The sequence below is a fragment of the Cryptomeria japonica genome, chromosome 5, assembly GCF_030272615.1.
Source record: "Cryptomeria japonica chromosome 5, Sugi_1.0, whole genome shotgun sequence".
Classification (NCBI taxonomy): Eukaryota; Viridiplantae; Streptophyta; class Pinopsida; order Cupressales; family Cupressaceae; genus Cryptomeria; species Cryptomeria japonica.
The window spans coordinates 262,149,960-262,171,585 of record NC_081409.1 but is presented as its reverse complement, the minus strand read 5'-3'; the positions used below and the strand labels follow the sequence as shown (position 1 = coordinate 262,171,585).

The following is a 21,626-nucleotide window of genomic DNA, read 5'->3' as shown; positions in this document are numbered from 1 at the left end:
TTGCATAATTCTTTGTGCACTTGTCTACATAATACTAATCTTTTAATTTAATTTTTTTATTAATACGGAGTCTCCTTTTTATTTTTGCTACCAAAGCGCTGTAAAGATTATACTTAATCTGAGTGTTGAAGGATTTGTTCGCAGATCTTGTTGTCCTCATTTTTGAAAATTCAAAAATGTGACAACCCCTACAAATTTTTGCTTAAAATGTGTTGTTTTTTGTCTCTAAGGCATGCTTCCCAAGGCAAATTTTTTGCTTCTTGCTGGACTAGACTAATCTTCGGTCGATCCTCGATCTACGTTTCAAATTTCATCGCGTTTTGAGTTCATTTGCTATGTTTTTTCTTCAATTTCGGATTTTTCTTCCTAAATGCAGGTGGGAAATTTTCCTTTGATTGCAAGTTTTATTTTTCTCTTGTTTTAGTGTTGTAGGGAAATTTTAAAACAATTACAAGTGCACATTATTTAAAACTTGTCACTTGTAACTTACATTTTATTTCCCCCTTGCTTTTTATGTCTTTTAAGTCATTGTAGGAACTTTTTGGACAAATTACAAGTGAATTTAAAATTATAAGTTTAAAAAGAACTTGTAATTTCTTTTAAAAGTTCCTACTTAAGTGATTTTTAAGGTGTAATAGGGATTTTATTTCCCTATTACAAGTTTTTATGTGTTGCTTTTAGTTGTAATAGGGATCTTATTTCCCTATTACAAGTCTTTTTGAGTTTTTTAATTCTTTTATGTTTTATTTTTACTTGTAATGGGGATTTTATTTCCCTATTACAAGTTTTTAAGTTTTTATTTCTTTTAAGTTGTGTTTTTTTTTTTAAACTTATAATGGGGATTTTATTTCCCTATTACAAGTTGTTTTGCTCTTTCTTTTTGTCATTTCTTCCCTAAAACCCGAATTTGCCTTGGGAGTTGAAAAAGTGAAACAATTAAAACTTGCAAAAGGGTTTTTAAAACCCGATTACATGTCTTTTGCAAGCATTTTAAACTTGTTCCTTCTCTCCAAGAACCCGACCTGATTTTTTCCCAAGAAGTTCGAATTTGAATCCATTTCTTTTGCTTTGAATCCGGATTTGATGGTGCCAAGTGTTGGGAAGAGGCATGGGAGTTTTTGCTTCCATTTTTGGTGATTTTCTTGCCACGTTTTTGCCCTTTCTTAGGCGTTTTGAAACAGCAAGTCATGGCCCTTTTTGCCACGTTTTTGGCACCCTATCAATCCATATTTACAACATTAATGGAGGCATTTTTGGTTTCCTTGCTTTCAAATGTGGTTTGTTGGGCGTATTGACCCGATTTTCTTCCTCTTTGGATGTCGTTTTTGAAGGAGGAGGTTGAATCAAAATCCGTTTTTGGCTGCCAAGGGTTTTCAGCATGTCTATTGATGGAGTATTTTAGTTCTTCCCAAGCTCATTTGTTTTGGTCTAGGGCCTTTGACCAAGCAAGGATTTGGGTTTCTAAGTGATCTTGTCAAATGGATAAGTTCTTTGAATGCAATTTGTAAATTTGCATGATTTTCCCCTCTTTCAGATTTTTCCCATTCATTTGATTTTGGGTTTTACAAATCTGATTGCAAACAAGAGTTTTTCCCATTTTCCAAGTTTGCCATTACCGGTTGGTATCATTCTTTCCATTTTCCCCTCATGTCAAAACCCCATTTCATCCATTCATTTCACCTTCATTCATTTTTCTCATTTAAAGTCTACTTGCCGTCGGAATTTTAAAACCCAATTGCAGTTGTGTCTTCACTTGCAGTCAGCTTTCCAAAACCCGAAATTGGTCCAAAATGCACTCAAAAAACACTTGAAAATGAGTTTTAAAGGTCCAAATACAAGCGCAAAGTTGAAGTTACCCATTACACATATGAAGTTGCATGTTTGTTCTCCAGAATTGCAAGTTAATACTCTTGTTTTACCACACATGTAATGCAGTTTCTAGAACCCGAAATTCACTTGTGAGCCCATTTTTGCATCAATTTATCCCTTCCCTTGTCAGTCCTGTTTGCACACACGACCTACCAAATCAATGGATTAAGGCATGGGCCTTATTTTGCAAGCAAATTCCAAGATTGGAGGATGATACAAAGAAGAGATACAACAAAAATCCATGGTTGAGAGCATAGAATGCTTTCAAGACAAAGATAGGCTTCTTACTTCAGCCTTGCAAAAGACTTCTCTCCTAAAAAGCCAATACTACCCCAAGCAAGAAAATAAGATTGAAGTTTGTTGGCTAAGGACACAAAGATCATTAAGGATGCAAATCCCCATTCCGGATTGAGGTGTCTTCACCAATCCAAATACTTCAAGTTCTAGCATCCTGAAGCAGCATGAAGATTTTCAAAACAGAGGATGATGTAGTTGGATTCGTGTCTTTGGACACTTAGATTAATTATGCATTTGTAATTTTGTTTTGACAAATTACATGTAATGTCATATTTGTAATTGCAAGTGTCACTTTCATTTGGACACTTTTGTAAAAATGTAATTACATGTAAGGCAACTACAAGTTGAGTTAGATTAGAACTCTAGATGGAATAAGTCATGGTGGTTGAGAGAATTTCTCAAGTTAGTTAGGATCCTCCCACCTTTTTCTCAAGGCTCCTCTCCTATAAATACTTGAGGGGGTCTATTGTAATTGATATCTTTTGGCAATGCAACAAAACTCTGCCAGTTTGTATGTACACTTTAAGACTTTGAGCTTAGTTGTAAATCAAATTGCAATCAATTAAAAGAGGCAAATTGCTTTCAAACTTTGTGTTGATTCAAGGTGTTATGTGACGACATTTTCCAAAGATTGATTGTGAGTTTTGAGGTGTTATTCAAGAGAGATTTAAATTCAATCTTGCAGACTTTGAGCTGCTTATCATATTTGAAGCTAGTGTGGAAAGCTCAAGTAAGAAGATAACTTGTAGACTTTGTGCTGCTTTTATTTTTAAGACTTGTGCATGTAAAGTGAAGTGCATTATGTAGTTAGACTTTAAGCTGCTACATATTGCGCTTAGTTAGCAGAAAAATCATCTAAAAAGGTTGATAGGAGAATAGATAGTTGAAGACTTTGAACTTTCTTTCTGTTTTCCTGTCCTGAGGAAGTGACGGAGGTCTTTGTGCTTTCATGGAAACTTTGCTTCCCTTTATGTTCCAAAAATCCTACAAAAAAGTCTCATTTCTATATTTGTTGTTATTTATTTCCAATTGCTATTACTTTTCTGTGAAGAGAAAAGAGTAAAGTTTTTCTTGAAAGAAGAAGAAAGACTGTTGTCCCACCCATATTAGATTAGTTTAGTTTGTAGATAGGGGGAGCCTTCCCTAAATTAGGAGAGTATCATACTCACACACTGTGGCTGGAACTACAATTTTGCACATCCCCAAGGTGTACAAAATTTTCAACCAACAGAGCTATTCCTAGTGAATGTGACAAGTTGATGTCAGATTTCAATAGCAAAAACCAATTGATATGCACTTCTAATAAGTTGAAAACACAGCACTTTAGTCAGTTTATACTATATACTGCTCGACGTGGGAATTTAGAGTCTAGACATTATTGTGTAATGACCTCATTCAATAAGAGAATAGGAACAAGAGGAATTTACATGATCTCATAGTGTTTGAATCTCTCTCCTTAAAATCTTGTTACTTTCCAACATGTGTACGTGTTAACACAGCCTTATAAAGCATTACATCCAAAACATGTTAGGTTATATAAATGAAAATTTATTACCAATATTTAATTATACATTATATATTTTGAGTGACTTGTAAGTTATTCCACAATGTTTCGAGGACAGGGGTGGCAGGACAACAAGGAACACGATGGTAGTCTGAGGGCCATTTTTGTGGATGGCAAATATGTGTGTGTGCGTAAAGAGAGAGAGAGAGAGAGAGAGAGAGAATCAAATTTCTACAGGTTAATGGACAGCAATTTAACAGCAGTCATATGACATGACACTGTTAATATGATGTTCGACGATATCTGCAGAAGCCTGCAAACCAACCACATTCCAAAAAAAATGTGTGTCTGTAATTTTCACACAATACCTCACTGTACCAGACCATGACCAATGCACCTTTAATCTCTTTTGCAATGGAAAATGACAACTGACTGTAATACCATATCAAAAGTTTTGAAGTTCAAGACATCGAATTAGAAGTTTGAAAAATGAAAGCAGAAATTCAAATTATTGCTGTTAGTGTTAACTATTATACAACTTATATCACTGGCTATGAATGTGAATCATGATATATTTATTGCTGCTGTTATAATGCTGTCATGCTATTTAACAGTCTTTTCTTTATGTCATGAATGATTTTTTTTGGAAAGACTATTAAAATTTGCCTGGCCATTGACAGTCAAGGGATGTCTTAGACACCCCTGTCTATCTCCAAGATGACCAAACATCCCCACTCTGTTTCCTATTTCTGCAGCACATTTTGGAATCATTTCAAAACTTTGAATATTTTTGGGGATGGCCAAGGGATGTCCCCTGCTATCACACCATTCCCAAAATTCCATTAGAGATAGGGACCGGTGCTTCAAGGCCAGGGATGCATCCCTGTCAAACACAACTTGTAAGGCATGAAACATTATGCAAAAGCGGAACACATTTGGTGTGCATTCTGTCTCATAATTCCTCCACATATGCTAATCATGTCGAGCTCATCATGTTTGCTCATCCTGGATTTTTCATCTCTACAACATTGATAGGAATGATAAGAGTTAACTGAGTAAATTACATGATATATGTGTCAATTAATTTACTTGGGGTTACAACTACGTTCATTGTGAGTTCTAATTCTATGCTTCAACACACATTAGCTTCAGACATTTAAAGTGATTTTTACACAAAATATTTACATATATATCAACAGTTCTCAAGTAACTCGTCTAGGTTGAGAATAAAAAATTTATAGAATTTTGTCATAGAAATAAACACTTTATGGTTGTGTGCTAGCTATTCAAAATGTTATTCTAAACATAAAACGCACTAATTGTTTAATCCTAGATTCCTACCATTTGTCTTGAAGCTATTATGGATCACAGTTTACAATGCTGACTTTTGTTTGATTTCAATTTATTAAGGTTTTGTTATCCTTATCGGCTCACAGTAGAATACTAGGGTCCTTCTCTAATGCGGATTTCCTGGCACTTCCCCTTTCCCAGAGTTATTTGATAGTTAATAGTGTTCAACTAAAAACTTTCCAACACTTCAACTCGTCGGGATAGTTAGTTACACAAATATAGTAAACTAACCTTGAGTATTGAGAAAAAAAATAAATAGTGCTCATTCAGAAATAATTTGTATATAATGTCTTTGCTTGTTATTAAACAAGCTAAAATCTAATCAATACGTAGGAGATTAAAATTCCATGACGTTTTCAGCATTGTGATTTGATCGTTTCCAACCAACCCACCAAATTGTAGTATCATAAACTATCAAACTGAATTGTCATGGGTTTTTATCTTGTGTGGAAAACTGACAAACAAAAAAACAAAAAATGATAGAACTTGTGAAAGAAATATTTTTACCTCTGGCAGAGGTCCTGGAGCATAAGAATCATCATCTTCTGCAATAACTAGAATCTCATCGCCCTCCCTCAGTACATAATCATCATCAGGATTCAATAATATATTTCCTCCACCCTTGGCAACTTTAACTCCACAAGGGATTGCATCAGGGAAGGAAATCAGAACATCTTCAAATTGCATGCCATCCAGCTCTGGCCATCTTTTTATATAAAATTCAGCACCCTCAAACCCAAGAACATTTTCCCAAATCTGCATATAAAATGACATGCCAATTACTCTCCACTATTTATACCAGAGAAAATCACTGGAAACTTTAGCTTTTTTAACAGACAAAAATACAAAAGAACCTTATTAACAGAGATTAGGACAAATAACTTCTACATAATCTCCACTATTATGTTCCACGTTCATTTTGTATAATGTTATATTAAAATTATTTAAGGCCAAAAACAATAACCATAGTATCAAAACTTATTTAAATGATTCAAATATTCAAAAACAACAAAAACATCAATGACACAAACTTTTTATAATTTATTAACTGTCATGTCCCCTCCTTGATCGTTATATATATTCTAATAAAATAATAATTATTAATTAATATAATAACTACCAACAAATTATTTATTATTATTTTTTAAATTAATAATATTATGATTATAATTTACAATCTGTTATATCCCTACACTGATATTTTTATAAACATCATTATTATTTCTTTTCCTTAACATATGCAATAATAATATAATAAATGGTAGAAATATTACTATAAATTATGAATTGATTACTAATGTTAATATACATAAAGCAATATTAAAATTAGTACCATCTAAATATATATGAATAACATAATATTGTTATTTAAAATTTATTTAACATAATAACATTTTTTATTACCATTTAGTAACATTCATTTAACATAATATAATGCTAAATTACTATTAGCATTACGGAATGCAAAACCCGCAGTCAGGGTGAATTGAGACATCCCTTGACCAAGAGGAGGCTCTCATCCGTAAGAGACACATCCCTCAGCATGCCACGGGGGATATATTGGACGGTAAAGTCCAAAATGGGAGGGGGGAGAGATAGTTATCAGGAATTATAAGAAAGGAAATAAGGTCGCATGCTGGTCACAAAGTGGCAGTGCTGAGCGATTAACTTATAAGAATACCTTCACCCTTCTATTCACTGATGACTGTAGACAGCAGTAATAATTCTGTACTGCTATTTCTTTTAAATTCTTTATATGATGATTATAATAGTAATGATATATATATATATATATAGGAAGAATAGTAGAATCCGGAATGAATACGGACATTTACATAAATGAATATAACAGATAAACATAATAGGAACTGTGTGAATATATGTATATATAAGGGATAAATAGACAGAATTAAAAGGATTCACAATAACACTGATTCAATAATTATAATAGAATAAGGTATCTAATACACAACTGAACAGTCAACTATAAGAATCTAGATCATAAGAATAAGTGTTAATTAATAAATTCTTGTAATAGAAACTTCTTGAAACTAACCTAATCTCCAGTTTGTTCGCATTTCTCCACATCCCCAAGGGAGATGGGGGCTACTAGGGAGAGGCAGAGTAAATCCATCCGATAGGATGGCCCAAAGGGTGAAAGACTCCTGAGATCTGGGCTGCATGCCCCAAGGGTGAATGGACTGAGTTCAGTAATCTGGGCTAACTTGAGAGTTGGTTTCAAGCACCCTAGACAGCCAAACCCTCTTTTGGGAAAAGGGACGAAACACTTGGAAATTAGGGGAATGATTTTAAGTTGTATCACAAGGTGCTGTTAACTATGCTTAATTAAGATAGTAATATAGTTGTTGCTTTGATAATTGATAGAGCATAAATAGGGGACATTGCATTAACCAACCAATATTATAAAACATAAGGTTTCATATATCAAGGGAGATCAATATGTCAGAAGCACTTTTGACGTAATTTTCTAATTGAGAATTATTATATAACTGATAGCAACTAGATAAAAATCAAAACAGAAAAGAAAACATGCACGTCCAAATAAGCAAAATATTGGATAGGAGCATTTGTCATCAAAAGAGTCTTAAGCCAAAATGGAACTCACCAAAATTTATCTTTCATCGGAATCAAGCTTAGAAATAGAGAACTTTAAAATTATTGCCCTAAACCTTGTCCAAGCAACACATAAGAAATGCAAAATGCAATAAAGGAATATGAACCTGGTCAAGAAAAGACGCATGAAATGTAAGGATTTTGTTCTTCATAAAATTATTGTTTAGTAGGTTCCTATGCACATGTCCAGACAATCTGCCTTAGTTAGGACAATGCCACAACAACTGTGCAAGATCAAACTCCAACAAGAAAGAAAATAGAACATGTAGTTCAGATCTATCTCTACGCCATGTAAAACACAAAAAGATTTATATTGAAACACATATAAATCACATTCCATTGCAGAATTATATGTAGTAAAAAACTGCTCATCTTGAATAGAAAACTTATCTAAAGCCAATGCACAAATATTATGAAATTGGAATATTTTCATTATTCTCATTTAAAATGTAGTGCCTCCATGCAACCTTGGCCTTTTCAATCAATTGAATGCCCTCTAACTATTAGTCAATTAAGGACATGGAATCAAACAAGAAGTATGTCAATTTGGTAGAATCACCTATGCATAAAAATACATGACTAACCATAATCAAAAACTTAAATAAGTATATGTACCTAACATGATATTCAATGATTACCTTTATTCATAGTGGCCTACTCGCTGAGTCAAATTGGTTGCAAGTTTCCAAGCCATTTACTCGCTGAGTCAAATTGGTTGCAAGTTTCCAAGCCATTTGCTCGCCAAGTTTTTGGTGAAAACTCATGGTGAGCTTTCGCCAAAAACTCAGTAAGTCCATGTTCAACTAACCAGCAGCTGGAAAAAAGGCCCGTGTGGCAAGAAAAGGCCATTAAAAATTAAAAATGCGTACCTTTTTTGCATTGCAAGGCAAAAAAACCCTCCCCAACAGAAAACGCACTATTTACAATGTTTTTTCATCAAGGAGGAAGATTGAAAAGGAATTTTTGGTGGATTTTGAAGGCAAATTTGAAGCACATGTAAGTTTTTTTTTTTCGTTTTTTTTTGGTTTAAAAACATATTACTTCGTTTTGGGTACAAAATGATGTGTCTAAGTGAAAACAAATCATCATATGCTAGAATAAAGTAGTTCTTTTTCAGTTAAATTACAAAAAATAAGATTCATCACCATTTTTTGTTAATTTTTTCTGATTTTTTCAGTAATGTTTGCATACCCAGCTTTTTTTTTGTTTTCATATTTTTTTTTTTGAGAAAAATGTATAAAACCTTTAGATTAGATTAAATTTATACTGATTTAAACTAATTTTAGGCTGATTTTTAGTGATTTTGTGATGTCCCCTCCTAGTTAGACATCAGTTATTCAGCAAGATTGGCCTATCAGTTGACCCTCGTAAGCTAATAGGGTTGGATAGAGGGTCCTTTGAGGCAAAGACCTAGTCAGTGAATGGGTTATTTCCCTTCTCCAAAGCACAATGGTTTCAGACTTGGCATTTGTATGGGTTTCAGGGCTCACTTTCTCATACTTACTATTTATAGTAAGTCAGGGGATGATTGAGAGGGACTGTAACTATTTTTAGTAAGGCAATTAGATGCATAGTGGATGCAGTGATTGACCCCCTGGTTCAGACGAGATTGAAAAATAATGAATATTAAGGGAGTTATTAATGTTTTAATGGCCTAAACAATATTGGATTCTTAAAAGGAGATATTAATAAGTTATAACTTAATGTTATAACTTAAGGGTCGATCATCATTAAAAGGGGGACCAATTAATTTAATTTAATGTGAGCGCCTAGCCCAAGGTGAAGAGTTAATAAATATTGAATTGCAAGTTATAAACTTTTAAATGATCATTAATGTGTTTTTTGAGGAAAATCGACCTCTTCTTGGAGACATATATACTTTGCCTTGGGAATCGATTCATTCATTCTATTGTGCATCTTTTTCATGAATTTTCTCTGCGAGAAGAAGCCAAGGGTTTTTGTCTTCAGCCAGCCATTGGAGAGCATAGATTCTTCAGTGTTGCAGCCATTCTAAGGTGGTGAGACATCCATTGAAAGTGGCATTCAGGAGAACTTCATACAGAGATTCTATTTGTGCAAATTGGAAAGACAACACAAAGGGTTTACAAGCTGATCAAGGGAGTCGTTTTCAGGTGAAGAATCGAATAAGAACAACCATCTACAAATTATTGGCAATCATAACCAAGGCGTACTTCCCTTGTACTAAGTGCCCTAGGAATTAGTGTGATTTTGAAGAAGGGAGCATTAAAGTTTTTGAAAATAATTTGGATAAGGTCGTGGGGTCTCAAGAAAGACTAGCACAGCATTTGGAAGGCCTAAGGGAAGCAATTCAAGGAGAATCGAATCTGTATTTTGTTGCTGCTGCACCATACCAGGTTCTTTGTTTGGCATTGTAGTTGCTTTTTGAGGCATCAATCAAGTAGAAATTAATATGTTGATTTGGTTGGCAAATAAGCATTGTAATTTTTGATATTTACTTGTATTCAAGTTGAACTACTTCATACCCAGCATTGTAAACTTTTTCCTATGCTTTCACTTAATTGCGTGTTATAATCTAAAACCCAAAAAAGTACAAAATTCAGAAAAATCAAACAAATTTCAGTAGTCTTCATCCAAGTTTTCAGATTTTCATAGTTTGGAGGACTTAGAGTCTTCACAGATTTGTGTATGATCTAGATTTTTTTGTATTAAAAAAATAATATGTTGTGCTTTCACTTTGTATGTGTAGGTTAAATACATCATATAATGGCAAATAGAGAAGCTTCTGCATCAAGTTCAGCCTCAGGGTCCACCCCATTGGTGCCACCACTATTTACAGGCACTCATCCTACAGAGTATTTACAGGCACTCATCCTGCAGGAGCTAGAGACCCTACTTGAAAATATGCCTATCAAGGATGGATCCGAGGACAATTTTTTGCATTAAATGAACAAAATTACTTCATTAAGGCATAAATCGCCTCAAATACTATCTTGCAAGCATTACTCATCATGATGCCAAGCCTTGTCTCCACACCACCAAAGAGATAAAAAGAGAGATGAATGCCTGTTGTGACCATTTCACACATCGCCCCATTTGAAATGGGGACCCCCTCTTTTTGCTCGTTTTTGCTCGCCTTTCGCTTTGCTTTTTTAGGGTTTTGGTAGTTTGTCAGTTGTCTGGATTAGGGTCAAGCCTTAGGGTTTTAGTTACTGTCTTTTCAGGCCAGAGTCCAGTCAGTCTTGAGAGCTTTTTAAGCTTCCTTTTGTAGGATGCAATTTTGAATGGAATGAATTCGCCAGAATGGTCTATTTTCAATTGGAATTTTGAGTGCAGAGTCTTAATTTGTCTAAGTGTTGATGATGAAAATATGAATTTTATTCAATTGAGTAATTTTGACCTAAATTTTGAGTTTTTTGATATTTGATCCTGGGCATGGGGAATGATTTGTTTTTGCCTTGTGAAGTGATTAAACTTGTGAAATCATGATATTTTGGCCTGTAGGAGCAAAATCGCTCCTGTCCCTCAGTGAAGGACCGGAGCTCGTTTTCAAAAAATCTTACTATCTCTGCAGGATCAAGATGATTTTTCGAATGGAAGTAGTAAAGAAAGGCGTGATCTTTCCATTGAATATAAATTGAAGAATTTCACGAACACAGAAATGCCTCAGGAAGCAAAATCGCTCCTGTCCCTCAGTGAAGGACCGGAGCTTAAAATCAAACATCACCTCGTCCTTGCAGGATTTTAACAACTTGACGATTTAAAGAGGTCCAAGGAGATGCATTTTACCAGTTGAATATAATTTGAAGACACAAACATGAAGAAAAGTGGACCAAATATGCAAAATCGCTCCTGTCCCTCAGTCAGGGACCAGGGCGAAATCCATTGTAGCTCCCGTCCCTCTCCCAGGGACCAGAGCGAAATTCTTCATAAGGCATGTTTTAAACAAAGATCAAGCAAGTTTTAAGTTTGATGGCAAGAAAGGAGGTCAATTGAACCCGTTGAAGACAAATGGAAGATTACAAAACATCTACAAGGGACCCAAATGCCTAAGTTCGCTCCTGTCCCTCAGTCAGGGACCAGAGCGATTTTTACCTTAGACAAATTTCTTGCCAAGTAAGAGCAAATTCCAAGGCATGGATGAGTGAAACGGAGCACTACAAGACCATTGAAGATAATTTTTGAGGTTAGCAAAGTGAGATGAAGCCTACAAGAGCAAGATCGCTCCTGTCCCTCAGTCAGGGACCAGGGCGATATGATGGTTATATTGCCTTTCCTCCAAGTTCAAGACACTCCAAGACGAAGTACAAGGTGGTGAGGACGTTTTAAGGCATCTCAATGAAGAACGAAGTCTCCAAAGTCGCCAATGTTGAAGGAATTACACCAAGACACCCAGTTCGCTCCTGTCCCTCAGGCAGGGACCAGAGCGAAATTTTCATGAGGGCTTAGATTTTGAAGGATTAACAAGTATCAAGTGTCCAAGGGAATCAAAAGGACTTCATTCTACACGATGAAAGTAATTGCAAGTTGATGGACGCAAAGCATGAGCTCAAAACCTTAAAGTTCGCTCCTGTCCCTCAGGCAGGGACCAGAGCGATATTTATCATATTGGCCAAATCCTTCCAAAATCACGTTAAGTCAAGATCATGCGAGGTGGTAAAGGGTCTAAGGTATCTTAAGACGGTGATATACAAAGGTTTCAAACGTCAAACGACTATCAATTGAGCCAAGGAAGCTATATCGCTCCTGTCCTTCAGGCAAGGACCAGAGCGATTTTCATTAAATCATTCATTTTCCTTCAAAATCAAGACAAGGCAAGGATAGGCAAGACCAAAAACATCATTTAGGAAGCAATGAATGAAGAACAAAGGTTGAAAGATGACACGTTTTGACTAGAACATGGAGATCGCTCCTGTCCCTCACCAAGGGACCAGGGCGATAATCCTCCAAACATCTATATGCCTTGTGGAAGTCAAGTGAAACAAGCGTGGAATGGAGAAACTATGTCATTGCTTGCCATATAAAGAGGATTGGTGATTAAAGAAGCGAGATCAAGGAGAGAAACACCAGGATCGCTCCTGTCCCTCACCAAGGGACCAGGGCGATATTTGCTAAAACACTTGTTATCCTTCGAAGATCATGTCAAAACAAAGTTGCAAAGGGTTTAAAACGCCGTTTGAAAGGTAATGAACAAGGAGTTAAAATCAAAAACGAAGAATTTCAAGTAAGAACATAGGGATCGCTCCTGTCCCTCTCCAAGGGACCAGAGCGATATCACCTCAGGAGGCACTCATTTGCAAAGTCAAGTCACCCAAGTTCGAAATTCATAGCAAAAACGCCAGTTTCAACGTAAGGATGGAGACTTTGAACGTCAAAAAGCAAGAATCAAGACCAAGTTGATAGATCGCTCCTGTCCCTCAGTCAGGGACCAGGGCGATGAGGTTTGTATTTTTCATCTTCAAATTTTGGCGCTAACAAACATTTTTTAATTTATTTTAAATGCTAAATTCGATAAATTAAAAAATTCAATTAAAATAGCATTTAAAATTTGCGCAAGATATTAATTAATTATTTTTGCCTTGTAAAAAATCGAATTTGTTAAATTAAAAAACAAAGGCAATTATAATTAATTATTAATTAAAAATCAAATGGAGCGCTTGGATTGAAAGGTCGGCCTTATTATTTATTTAAAAATCGTTTTAATTACCTTATTTTTATCAAAGTCGGCCTCAAGGTAATTGTGGTGTGAGCGCTTATAAAGGGTGATGAAGATTTTCATTTTCACATTATCATTTTATCATCCACATTCAAGTGCGATTTGGAGTATCCAAAGGTGATGCGAAATTATCATTCAAGAGGAGGTGCGAGTGGTGTTCAAGGTGCGAATTTCATCAAAGGAAGGCGTAAACATCATCTAAGGAGTGCGAACTTGAAGTTTGAATTAAGGCGAACTTGCCAAAGACCACATCAAAGACTCCAAGGGTGGCGAAATTGATAAGAAAGACGTTCACTTGAAGATCACGTGGAAAAGACTATCTAACGTTAATTTTTCCTAGGCGAATTCCTCTATTTTGCATTCTAGAATTAGCTCTCAAGTGAGGTATGGCGATATGGTTTTATCGTTTTAATTTTGAATTGTTGATCGTCATAGCTTAAATTTTGAATTTTGAAATTTTGAATTCCAGTTGCTCAATCGTTATTTAGGAAATGATAACTCAAAGACTTATCATGAAGTTTCCTAAAATTAATCTAATCTATGTTATGCATTGCAATATCTAGTTACTTATTATGAAATGTTGTGTAGGTATGGCAACCCTGAAGGCGGGAGCATCCACCAGTCGTCCAGCTCTCATGAAAGAAGATCAGAAGACCGAAGAAGTGGAGACGAAGATCGTGTCGAAGTGGAGCAACATTGGAGATACCAACTTGGGTAACTTCAGCACGAAGAAGTTTCGAGATGTCCCTTACATTGGCAAGCCATCACCTGTCGCCTGGAGGATAATTGAAAGTGGCATCATTAAGGCGGCCGGCTTTCCTCCAGCTGTTCAGTGCCATGAGTTGATAATCGAGTGTGCTCGTCATTATGATCCTCAATCCAGAACGATCGTGTCCAAGGAAGGAAACACTTTGGCGTATCTTTCAAAGGAGGCTATAAGTGAGGCTTTCCATCTTCCAGAGCACAGAGATATGGTCTACAAGAGAATAGAAGGAGCCAGGTCAATGTATGAAGATGATCCAGATGCTTGCCTAAGCATCATTAACAAGAACTGGTTACTCAAGAGTCGTCCTCGCCTGAGCAAGGTACCGAATACACCACACAGGATTGATTTCCAGGAGGAGTACAGAGATTTGATTACAATGCTCAACCGAGTCACAGGTGCACCGCAAGCTTTTTACTTTGAAAAGTGGATGTTCTACTTCATCCAGGTGATCGTTCAAGGGAAAGGAACAATTCATTGGGCTAGAATGATTAGCCATTGCTTGGACGTACAGTTGAGGAGACTCAAGGCTACCAAGTCCTTCCAAATGAGTTCATACGTCATCTATGCCTTGATCAGGAGCTTCGAGTATGCAGGACTACCTCACAGAGGAGTGATTGGAAGAGGACCCGGCGAGGTCAGAGTTTGTGATTCCTATGTTCACTTGCATCATCCGCCAGGAAGCAACTACAAGTTAGTTAATGATACCTTCACTATGAACATCACAAGGACGTTGCAAGGCGGGATTCACAACAGATTATCTCAGGATGCACAGGAACTAGTAAAGAGGTACGGTGCCTGGTTTATCCAATTTCCGAAGTTTACTTATATCAGAGTTCATGGATGTCCTTCACCTCCATACATGTTGCCAAGATATCCGACAGACAGAATTGTGTTACTTGAGGTAACAAGGCAGTTGGCAGCTTATGCGAAGGCATTCAGACACAGACATGGGAATGGAGTTCCAGTACCTATCATTTTGGGCAATTCAGTCGAGGTATGTCCTAATGCTTTAGCTATGGATGACGCAGAGAAGGAGTTAGCCTTGTATTCTTTTTCATCCTTTGCTTTGAGAGAAAGCTTTGATCCACATGGATATATAGAGGAGACAGTCGGTAGGAAGTTTAAGCATGAGTTTCAGATTGAAGATTTTATGATGAATCTCTTAGACGATCTTGAAGTGAAAAGAAAAATGCATTCTAGATTGCCTTTGGATTTCATCAGGAAATGCAAGATTTACAGAGTGGCCGACCAAGCACAGGACAGTGGCAGACATCTCCAGTCATCCTATGATCGAGAAAGCAAATCAGTAAGGTTAGATTGGAATGAGCCCGAGGTCGTGGATCTAGATGCTTTGATGGCTCCAGTCTTGTCTTGTACTCGCAGATGGGTTGATGTGCAACATCAGAAGTTGAGAGAGCAAGGCATAGCTATGACTTTCACTTTGGAAGAGAAGCCAGCCGAAGGTGGAGCTAGTGTGAGCGAAGGTAATCCTAATCCCAGAAATGCAAATGAAGGCAACTTTCGAAGTGCAAGTGAAGGCGATCTCCATCCAAGACTCTCAAAGAGGAAAGAGAGACCTGGAAAGAGAGAATCTTCCAAGAAGAAACAAGAGGCCAACCGAGATCGTTCATCCGGTACATCTTCTAGACCAGAGAAAAGGACACTTCAAGTGGAAGAATCCATGGAGTCTATGGTACAGAATGATAGGCAGGAAGAAGGGCAGGCACCGCAAGGGTCACCAGATGGATCTCTCCAAGATTATGAGTTAGATGAAGATAGAGAAGGCAATGAAATAACATCTCCTCCCAGAGAAGAAGAAGTAGTGCATAAGGAAATTCAGGTTCAAGAGTCAAGATCGGCCATCCCAGATTGGTTGAAGGAAAGATTAACCAAGGTAATCGTGATAGAGGACGAGGATAATGTAATCGATTTAGAGAGCCTTGTTGGACGTTCACACGAAGTAACAGAGAAGAGGAAGGCTACCAAGATGTCCAAAATGATTAGAGATGAGACTGGATCCAGAAAACTGCAGATAGCTACACCGGCGGTAGACAAATATGAAGGTGAGATCCTAGCAGAGGATTATGATATACAGACTTTTGAGCTAGGACCATCCACAATTGAGCAGACACTAGATGATGCCACCGATTCATTTGAGGCATTGAAAGACAAGCTTAGAGAAGAAATGGAGAAGAATAGAAAGCTTGAGAGAGAGAGAGGTGCATGGAGGACTTATTTCAGTCATCTCAATGAACCTTTGGGACGTCAGGATCCAGCTAGATCACTAGTGCAGGCACTTCCCCTTCAATCAATTGGTGAAGCAGAGAGATTCAGGAGTATGGTCCAGCGTATGAGTACTTGGATGGATAAATCTCATACAGTTGCCGTAGAATTTGCAACAAGGATGATGAAGACTATTCATAGGGCTATTCAGGTTCTTGAGATAATCCACAATTTGATGATAACAGTAGCCGCATTTGCTCATACCAAAGATGTTATCATTCCTGTCTTGAAAGTAATTAGACACACATCAAGGAAGGTCTTCGCGCAAGAGAAGATCATGGATGGAGGACCTCACAGTTTGCTTCAATGGTCAACCTTACTTCATATGAAGAGTGTTTTCTTTGAGGACATCAGTACTAGATGTAGCCAAGTGGAGGAGGTGATCAATCCGATCCAGGACAGAGTATTTGAGGTACTTCGTACCATTCTTGGCAGGAGGATCGAGGTTGAGACAGATGTGGATATGCAGGAATTAGAGGATAGAATCAAGGTCATCTTTTGTAAGGACGCTAATGTCACAGACGAGCAATATGATCAGATGTTTGCTACCATGCTCCTGATTGAAAGAACAAAGGAACTTGAATCTTCATGGGACGCAGCTCTTCTAGATGCATTCGATCAGGTCATCCACTTGGAAGAAAGTATGAAGAATCTTCCCGAGATTCCAATTGCAGAGATCGAAGGAATCGTATCAAGATTCATTGCATATGCTAAAAAAGAGAATTGGAAAGGGAATAAGATTCTAGATGAGAGGTTGTTATAGATGACATGGCACCTTAATTGTCATTGGTTTATGTCTCCTAGGTTTTTGTGCCAAATTTAATATTTGGCTATGCATTTAATATTGTTCAGTAAAAAGGAGGCCATTTGTAACAAACCCTAATTAGGGTTTAGGTGTCATGATCTTGACCGTTGATCTGCTTTCAATCTGGACCATTCATTGTAATTGAGGATGCTATTTATACCCTCATTTTCATTTCATTTGTAATAGAGATAGTTAAGAGATTAGAGAGAAATTTTGATGTATTAGAGAGATTAGAGTTTAGAAGCAATTTATTTTTGTAGCAAGATTGAGTTTGAGGAAAGGAATTCAAGCAATTGTTGTACATGATGACTTTGAAATCAATGAAATATTGAAGTTATGGTGTTTTGTTGCAACTTTCTTGGTTATCTTCATGGTTGTTCAATTCATTTGAATCATGCTCAATCAAAGTAGTGTGTTAATTTGAAGGACATAGTGTGAGACTTGATCTTTGGTAGGATTCGTAATCCAAACCACTAGCTTCTTGCTGATTGTAGGAACGCCTTGCGTGGTCGACTGGAGATATTTGAATCACTTAACCTTCAATCATTATTGTATCTTGGATATGTACCTTCGTGGTAGTGTCTTTGATCTTTGATACATTGAAAATCATTTCGTTACCTTAGAAGATCGCACCAATTTCAATTAAGTTGTTATTTTATGGCGAAATTGAAGTTGGTAGAATCTTGCCAAGTCTTGTCTACATGAAGTCATTCTTAGGGTTAGAATAGATTAGATCTCTTGTATACCCTATCCTTTTGTTATTTTTTGAAACCTTCTTTAGTTTAGTAAGACTTTCGGAGTGTAAGGCCCCTTAAGAACACAGCAAATCACATCATACCGCTGGAGCTTATCCACACGTAGAGACCCTACTAACCAGAACATTGGAGTCATCCTAACTGATCCTTCATGCGAATCTTCAGCAGTTAGAGACTTTATTCAAGAGAGGATAAGATGCCTTTAGGTATTTTATTCTGTGTATGATGGTGTACAAAATACACGTCAACAATGCCCTACTTTCAACCTCAGAAGAGAAAAAATTACAAAAGGAGAGGACAAGGGCAGCCATAGCAGCATCTGTTGGCTATTCCATCATTCACTCCACGTGCATAGTTTGTTTCTATTTGTTTTGATTTGTTATTGTCTTGTAGTGTATTTAGGAATTGATTTGGTAATTTGTTGAGCCTGTCACTGCTGGCAAATACACGGGTTATCTCCTATCTTATTTGTATAAATACATGATTACAATGTAAAGGAGATCAATTTGATTGCTTTGCAAGTTCTAATATGGTATCAGAGCAATGTGATTCCTGAGTGCCTGGATCATACCAGATTGGAGCGTTAAAATCTTAAGCAGTGATATCTTTCGAAGTTCCTATGGCAATCAATTTAACCCATGTCCTGATACATTTTAATAGCGTTGGTCTACCACTGCAATCTCAAAGTCCTTGATTTCGACCTCAGCACATTAAAGAGAACAACGATATTCGAGATTGTGTTTGGGACTTTCAGCCATGCATGGAGTATGAAGTTGCGCTATGGATGTTTGTTTGTTTTTTAAAACAAGATTCAAATCTCCATTGCCGCAATCGTTGTGCCTATTCACATGATATGGTACCAATATGTGAATATTGGTACAATTTGAAGCTTCTGCTACAAATTTCAGAAGTTTGGGGAATATCGTGATAATGTGGATGAGGAATTCGGCTGAGGTCAATGCTTGGCAAACTACTCGCAGTTTCAGATCGTCTATAGTTATTAAGTGTGCGCAGAAGACTTGGCAATTTTTGGATCAGTCAGACGTGAATATCCCACGTCCAGATTCGAGTCTGGGGGCCTTATATCTCTGCCAAATCTGATATTGGCATCTATTGAGCCCTTTCTGTTTTTCTCTCTCCAATTCATGAAGCGTAGTGAATTTGCTGCTTGAGATCGGTACCTTCATTTGACCCATCATCTGCAGAGATGATTCAATTTAGAGCATGGTTCTTATATTATGCTCTAGCGTGGGTTGAGTGGACTAGTGTATTCTGGAGTGTTTGTTGTTGTTGCTAGAATCCTAGTAGAGAAAATCCAACATAACAGAAGGTCCTATAGGGGACTTGTCATCTGCAGAAGAACTATGGGCAGTATTGATTGGGCTGCTATGTGCATGATCCGATCGGCGTACTCTAGCATGTAGTAAAATCCTTTGGATAGACCTTTGGTAAGTAGCATTTGGTTTGTTTCAAAACGTCAAATTTTTAGATTTCAAATCGTCCATTCAGTGCAAGCTGCACAATCATTTGGAGCTGCATTTTTGTTTTTGAGATTCATTTATATTTGGCCAAGGATGATGGTCTTCGGCAAATGATTCTTTGATCTCAGAAGTTTGAAAACGACAAAAAATAAAAACTGTAAGCCTGTGAATTAAACAAAATCTGTATTTGTGTATTCTTCCAAGGGGGTGTTATTGTTTCTTCCTTCTCTAACAACATGGCTAGTAGTTCTCCAAAATTCCTTCTTCCAAATTCCCAACTCCTGCGTGGGAATAATTACTCTGCAAACTTCCAATAGCATCCAGAGTTGGTGGTCATGGTGCTCAAATCCAACCAAAAGCAGATGAAGATACGGCATCCAAGGCATAGTGGTCTCTCTTTGTTGTCCACACATCCAAGGTAAATCCACCTCCACTTCAACTACTTCAAATAGAGTGCCAACAGCAACACCCACACCTACATCAACGCACATGCCACATAGTTTTTTTGTGCCTAGAACACACCTAGAGCGCAACCATCATTGGAAGCTACTCAGTGGAACGGGGAAATGCATGAACATGCAAATATGCCATGTGCTAATTTTTGGTACTCCAACAACATGCCTTTCAATGCGGTGAGTACTCCTTATTGGAACAATTCGGTAATTGCATTGATAGTTGCAAGAAAATGCTACAAGGCGCCTTCTTGCAAAGACTTGAGTGGGAGGTTAGTTAAATTAAATTTTATACTAATCTATACTTATAGTAATTTATGTTGCATTTAGATATTTTTTGTTTAAAAATTAAAATTGTATACTTATTTTCATTTTGTACTTGTAGGTTGCTCATGAATGCAACTGAAAGGGCAAGGCTAATAGTGGAAGAAAAAAAGAAGGAATGGGAAAAATATTGCTGCACTATTCTTTCCAATGGGTGGACGGATGAGAAAAACTGCACCATTATTAATTTTTTGATAGCTTCAAAAGGTGAGATTATTTTTTTGAAATCGGTGGATGCCTCCAACAAAGTCAAAAATGCAAAAACATTGTCTCTAATATTGGACGAATTCAACGTGGAGGTGGGCATAGAAAATGTGGTGCAAATCACAACTAATAATGGAGTAGCATATGTGGCTATTAGACTAATATCTCTCTTTGTGTTATTAATGGTCATTTAAGTTGTTTCTAACTTTGCCTCTAGTTAACGATTGTTTCTTTTAGAAACATCGTCTTTGTAACTCTATTTAAAGGAGCTTTGTCTCCTTGATTAATTGAACAACATCAATTCTTTGCAATCCATATACTTTTGCATCTATATTATGGTATCAAAGCCTTAACAAAAATTCGTAGAGATTTTTTTCAAAAATAAAAATAAAAATTTGACAAATTAATTTTTAATCTCTTATGTACTTTGGATTTTCTAGGCCTGTTTCGTGTTAGGGTTTTCTGCAAATTTCGCAATTTTTTTTTGCGGATTCTGGCCGCTTCCTGGTTGGAAAACTTTTCTGGGCATTTGTTATTTTCATGGCCGCCTAGGGCTTTTGCAATTTTCGACTAGGGTTTTGACCCTTCAGTTCAAGTCAAAATTTTATTCTGATTACAGATTCTTTGTGGGTTTTTTGAGAGCTCTCCTGGGTCCTCATCCGATTTTTCTGGGTGCATTGTTTTTTGTGCCTCAATTTTTGAGCCATCGGATTTGCATTCTGATTTCAGATTCCTTGTGGGTTTTTTGAAAGCTAATCTGGGTTGTCGTCAAATTTTTATGGGTTCCTCGAATTTTGTGCCAACGAATTTGCCTTGGAATTTGTGCATGTACTTGTCTCAATGCATTGAACATCATACCTCGGGTTTCGTGCATTTAGCATATTCTCAGTACCTCATTTTTTGTGCCTAGAAAAAGATGAAGATGGCCTCTAGGCATCGATATTTGTTTCGGTTTTTAATATTTTATACCTGAAAAAAAATTCTGATGGGTTTTAATATTTTTTCCCTTAAAAAAATCTGTGAGTTTTAATAATTTTGTCCTTAAAATTTATCTGTGGGTTTTTAAATATTTTTTGTCCCTAAAAAAAATCATGGGAGGGTTTATGATTTTTTCCTCAAAAATTGTACTTTGTTGCAGTCTGTTTTTAGTCGCACCTGGATTTGTTGTGTGAACATCTGCACCAGTCTCTTTTTTGCAGTCTATTTT

The 21,626-nt window shown here is 36.7% G+C and overlaps 1 protein-coding gene across 5 annotated transcripts in view; it reads right to left on the bottom strand.

Moving 5' to 3' along the window:
- Positions 1-21,626, bottom strand: part of LOC131058346 (ion channel CASTOR) — a 117,797-nt gene that overhangs the window by 56,637 nt on the left and 39,534 nt on the right. For all 5 annotated transcript variants that reach the window (XM_057992227.2, XM_057992220.2, XM_057992240.2 and 2 more), the window contains exon 7: positions 5,528-5,776. In XM_057992227.2, coding sequence (XP_057848210.2) covers positions 5,528-5,776 — 249 coding nt within the window. The remainder of the gene's footprint in view (positions 1-5,527; positions 5,777-21,626) is intronic.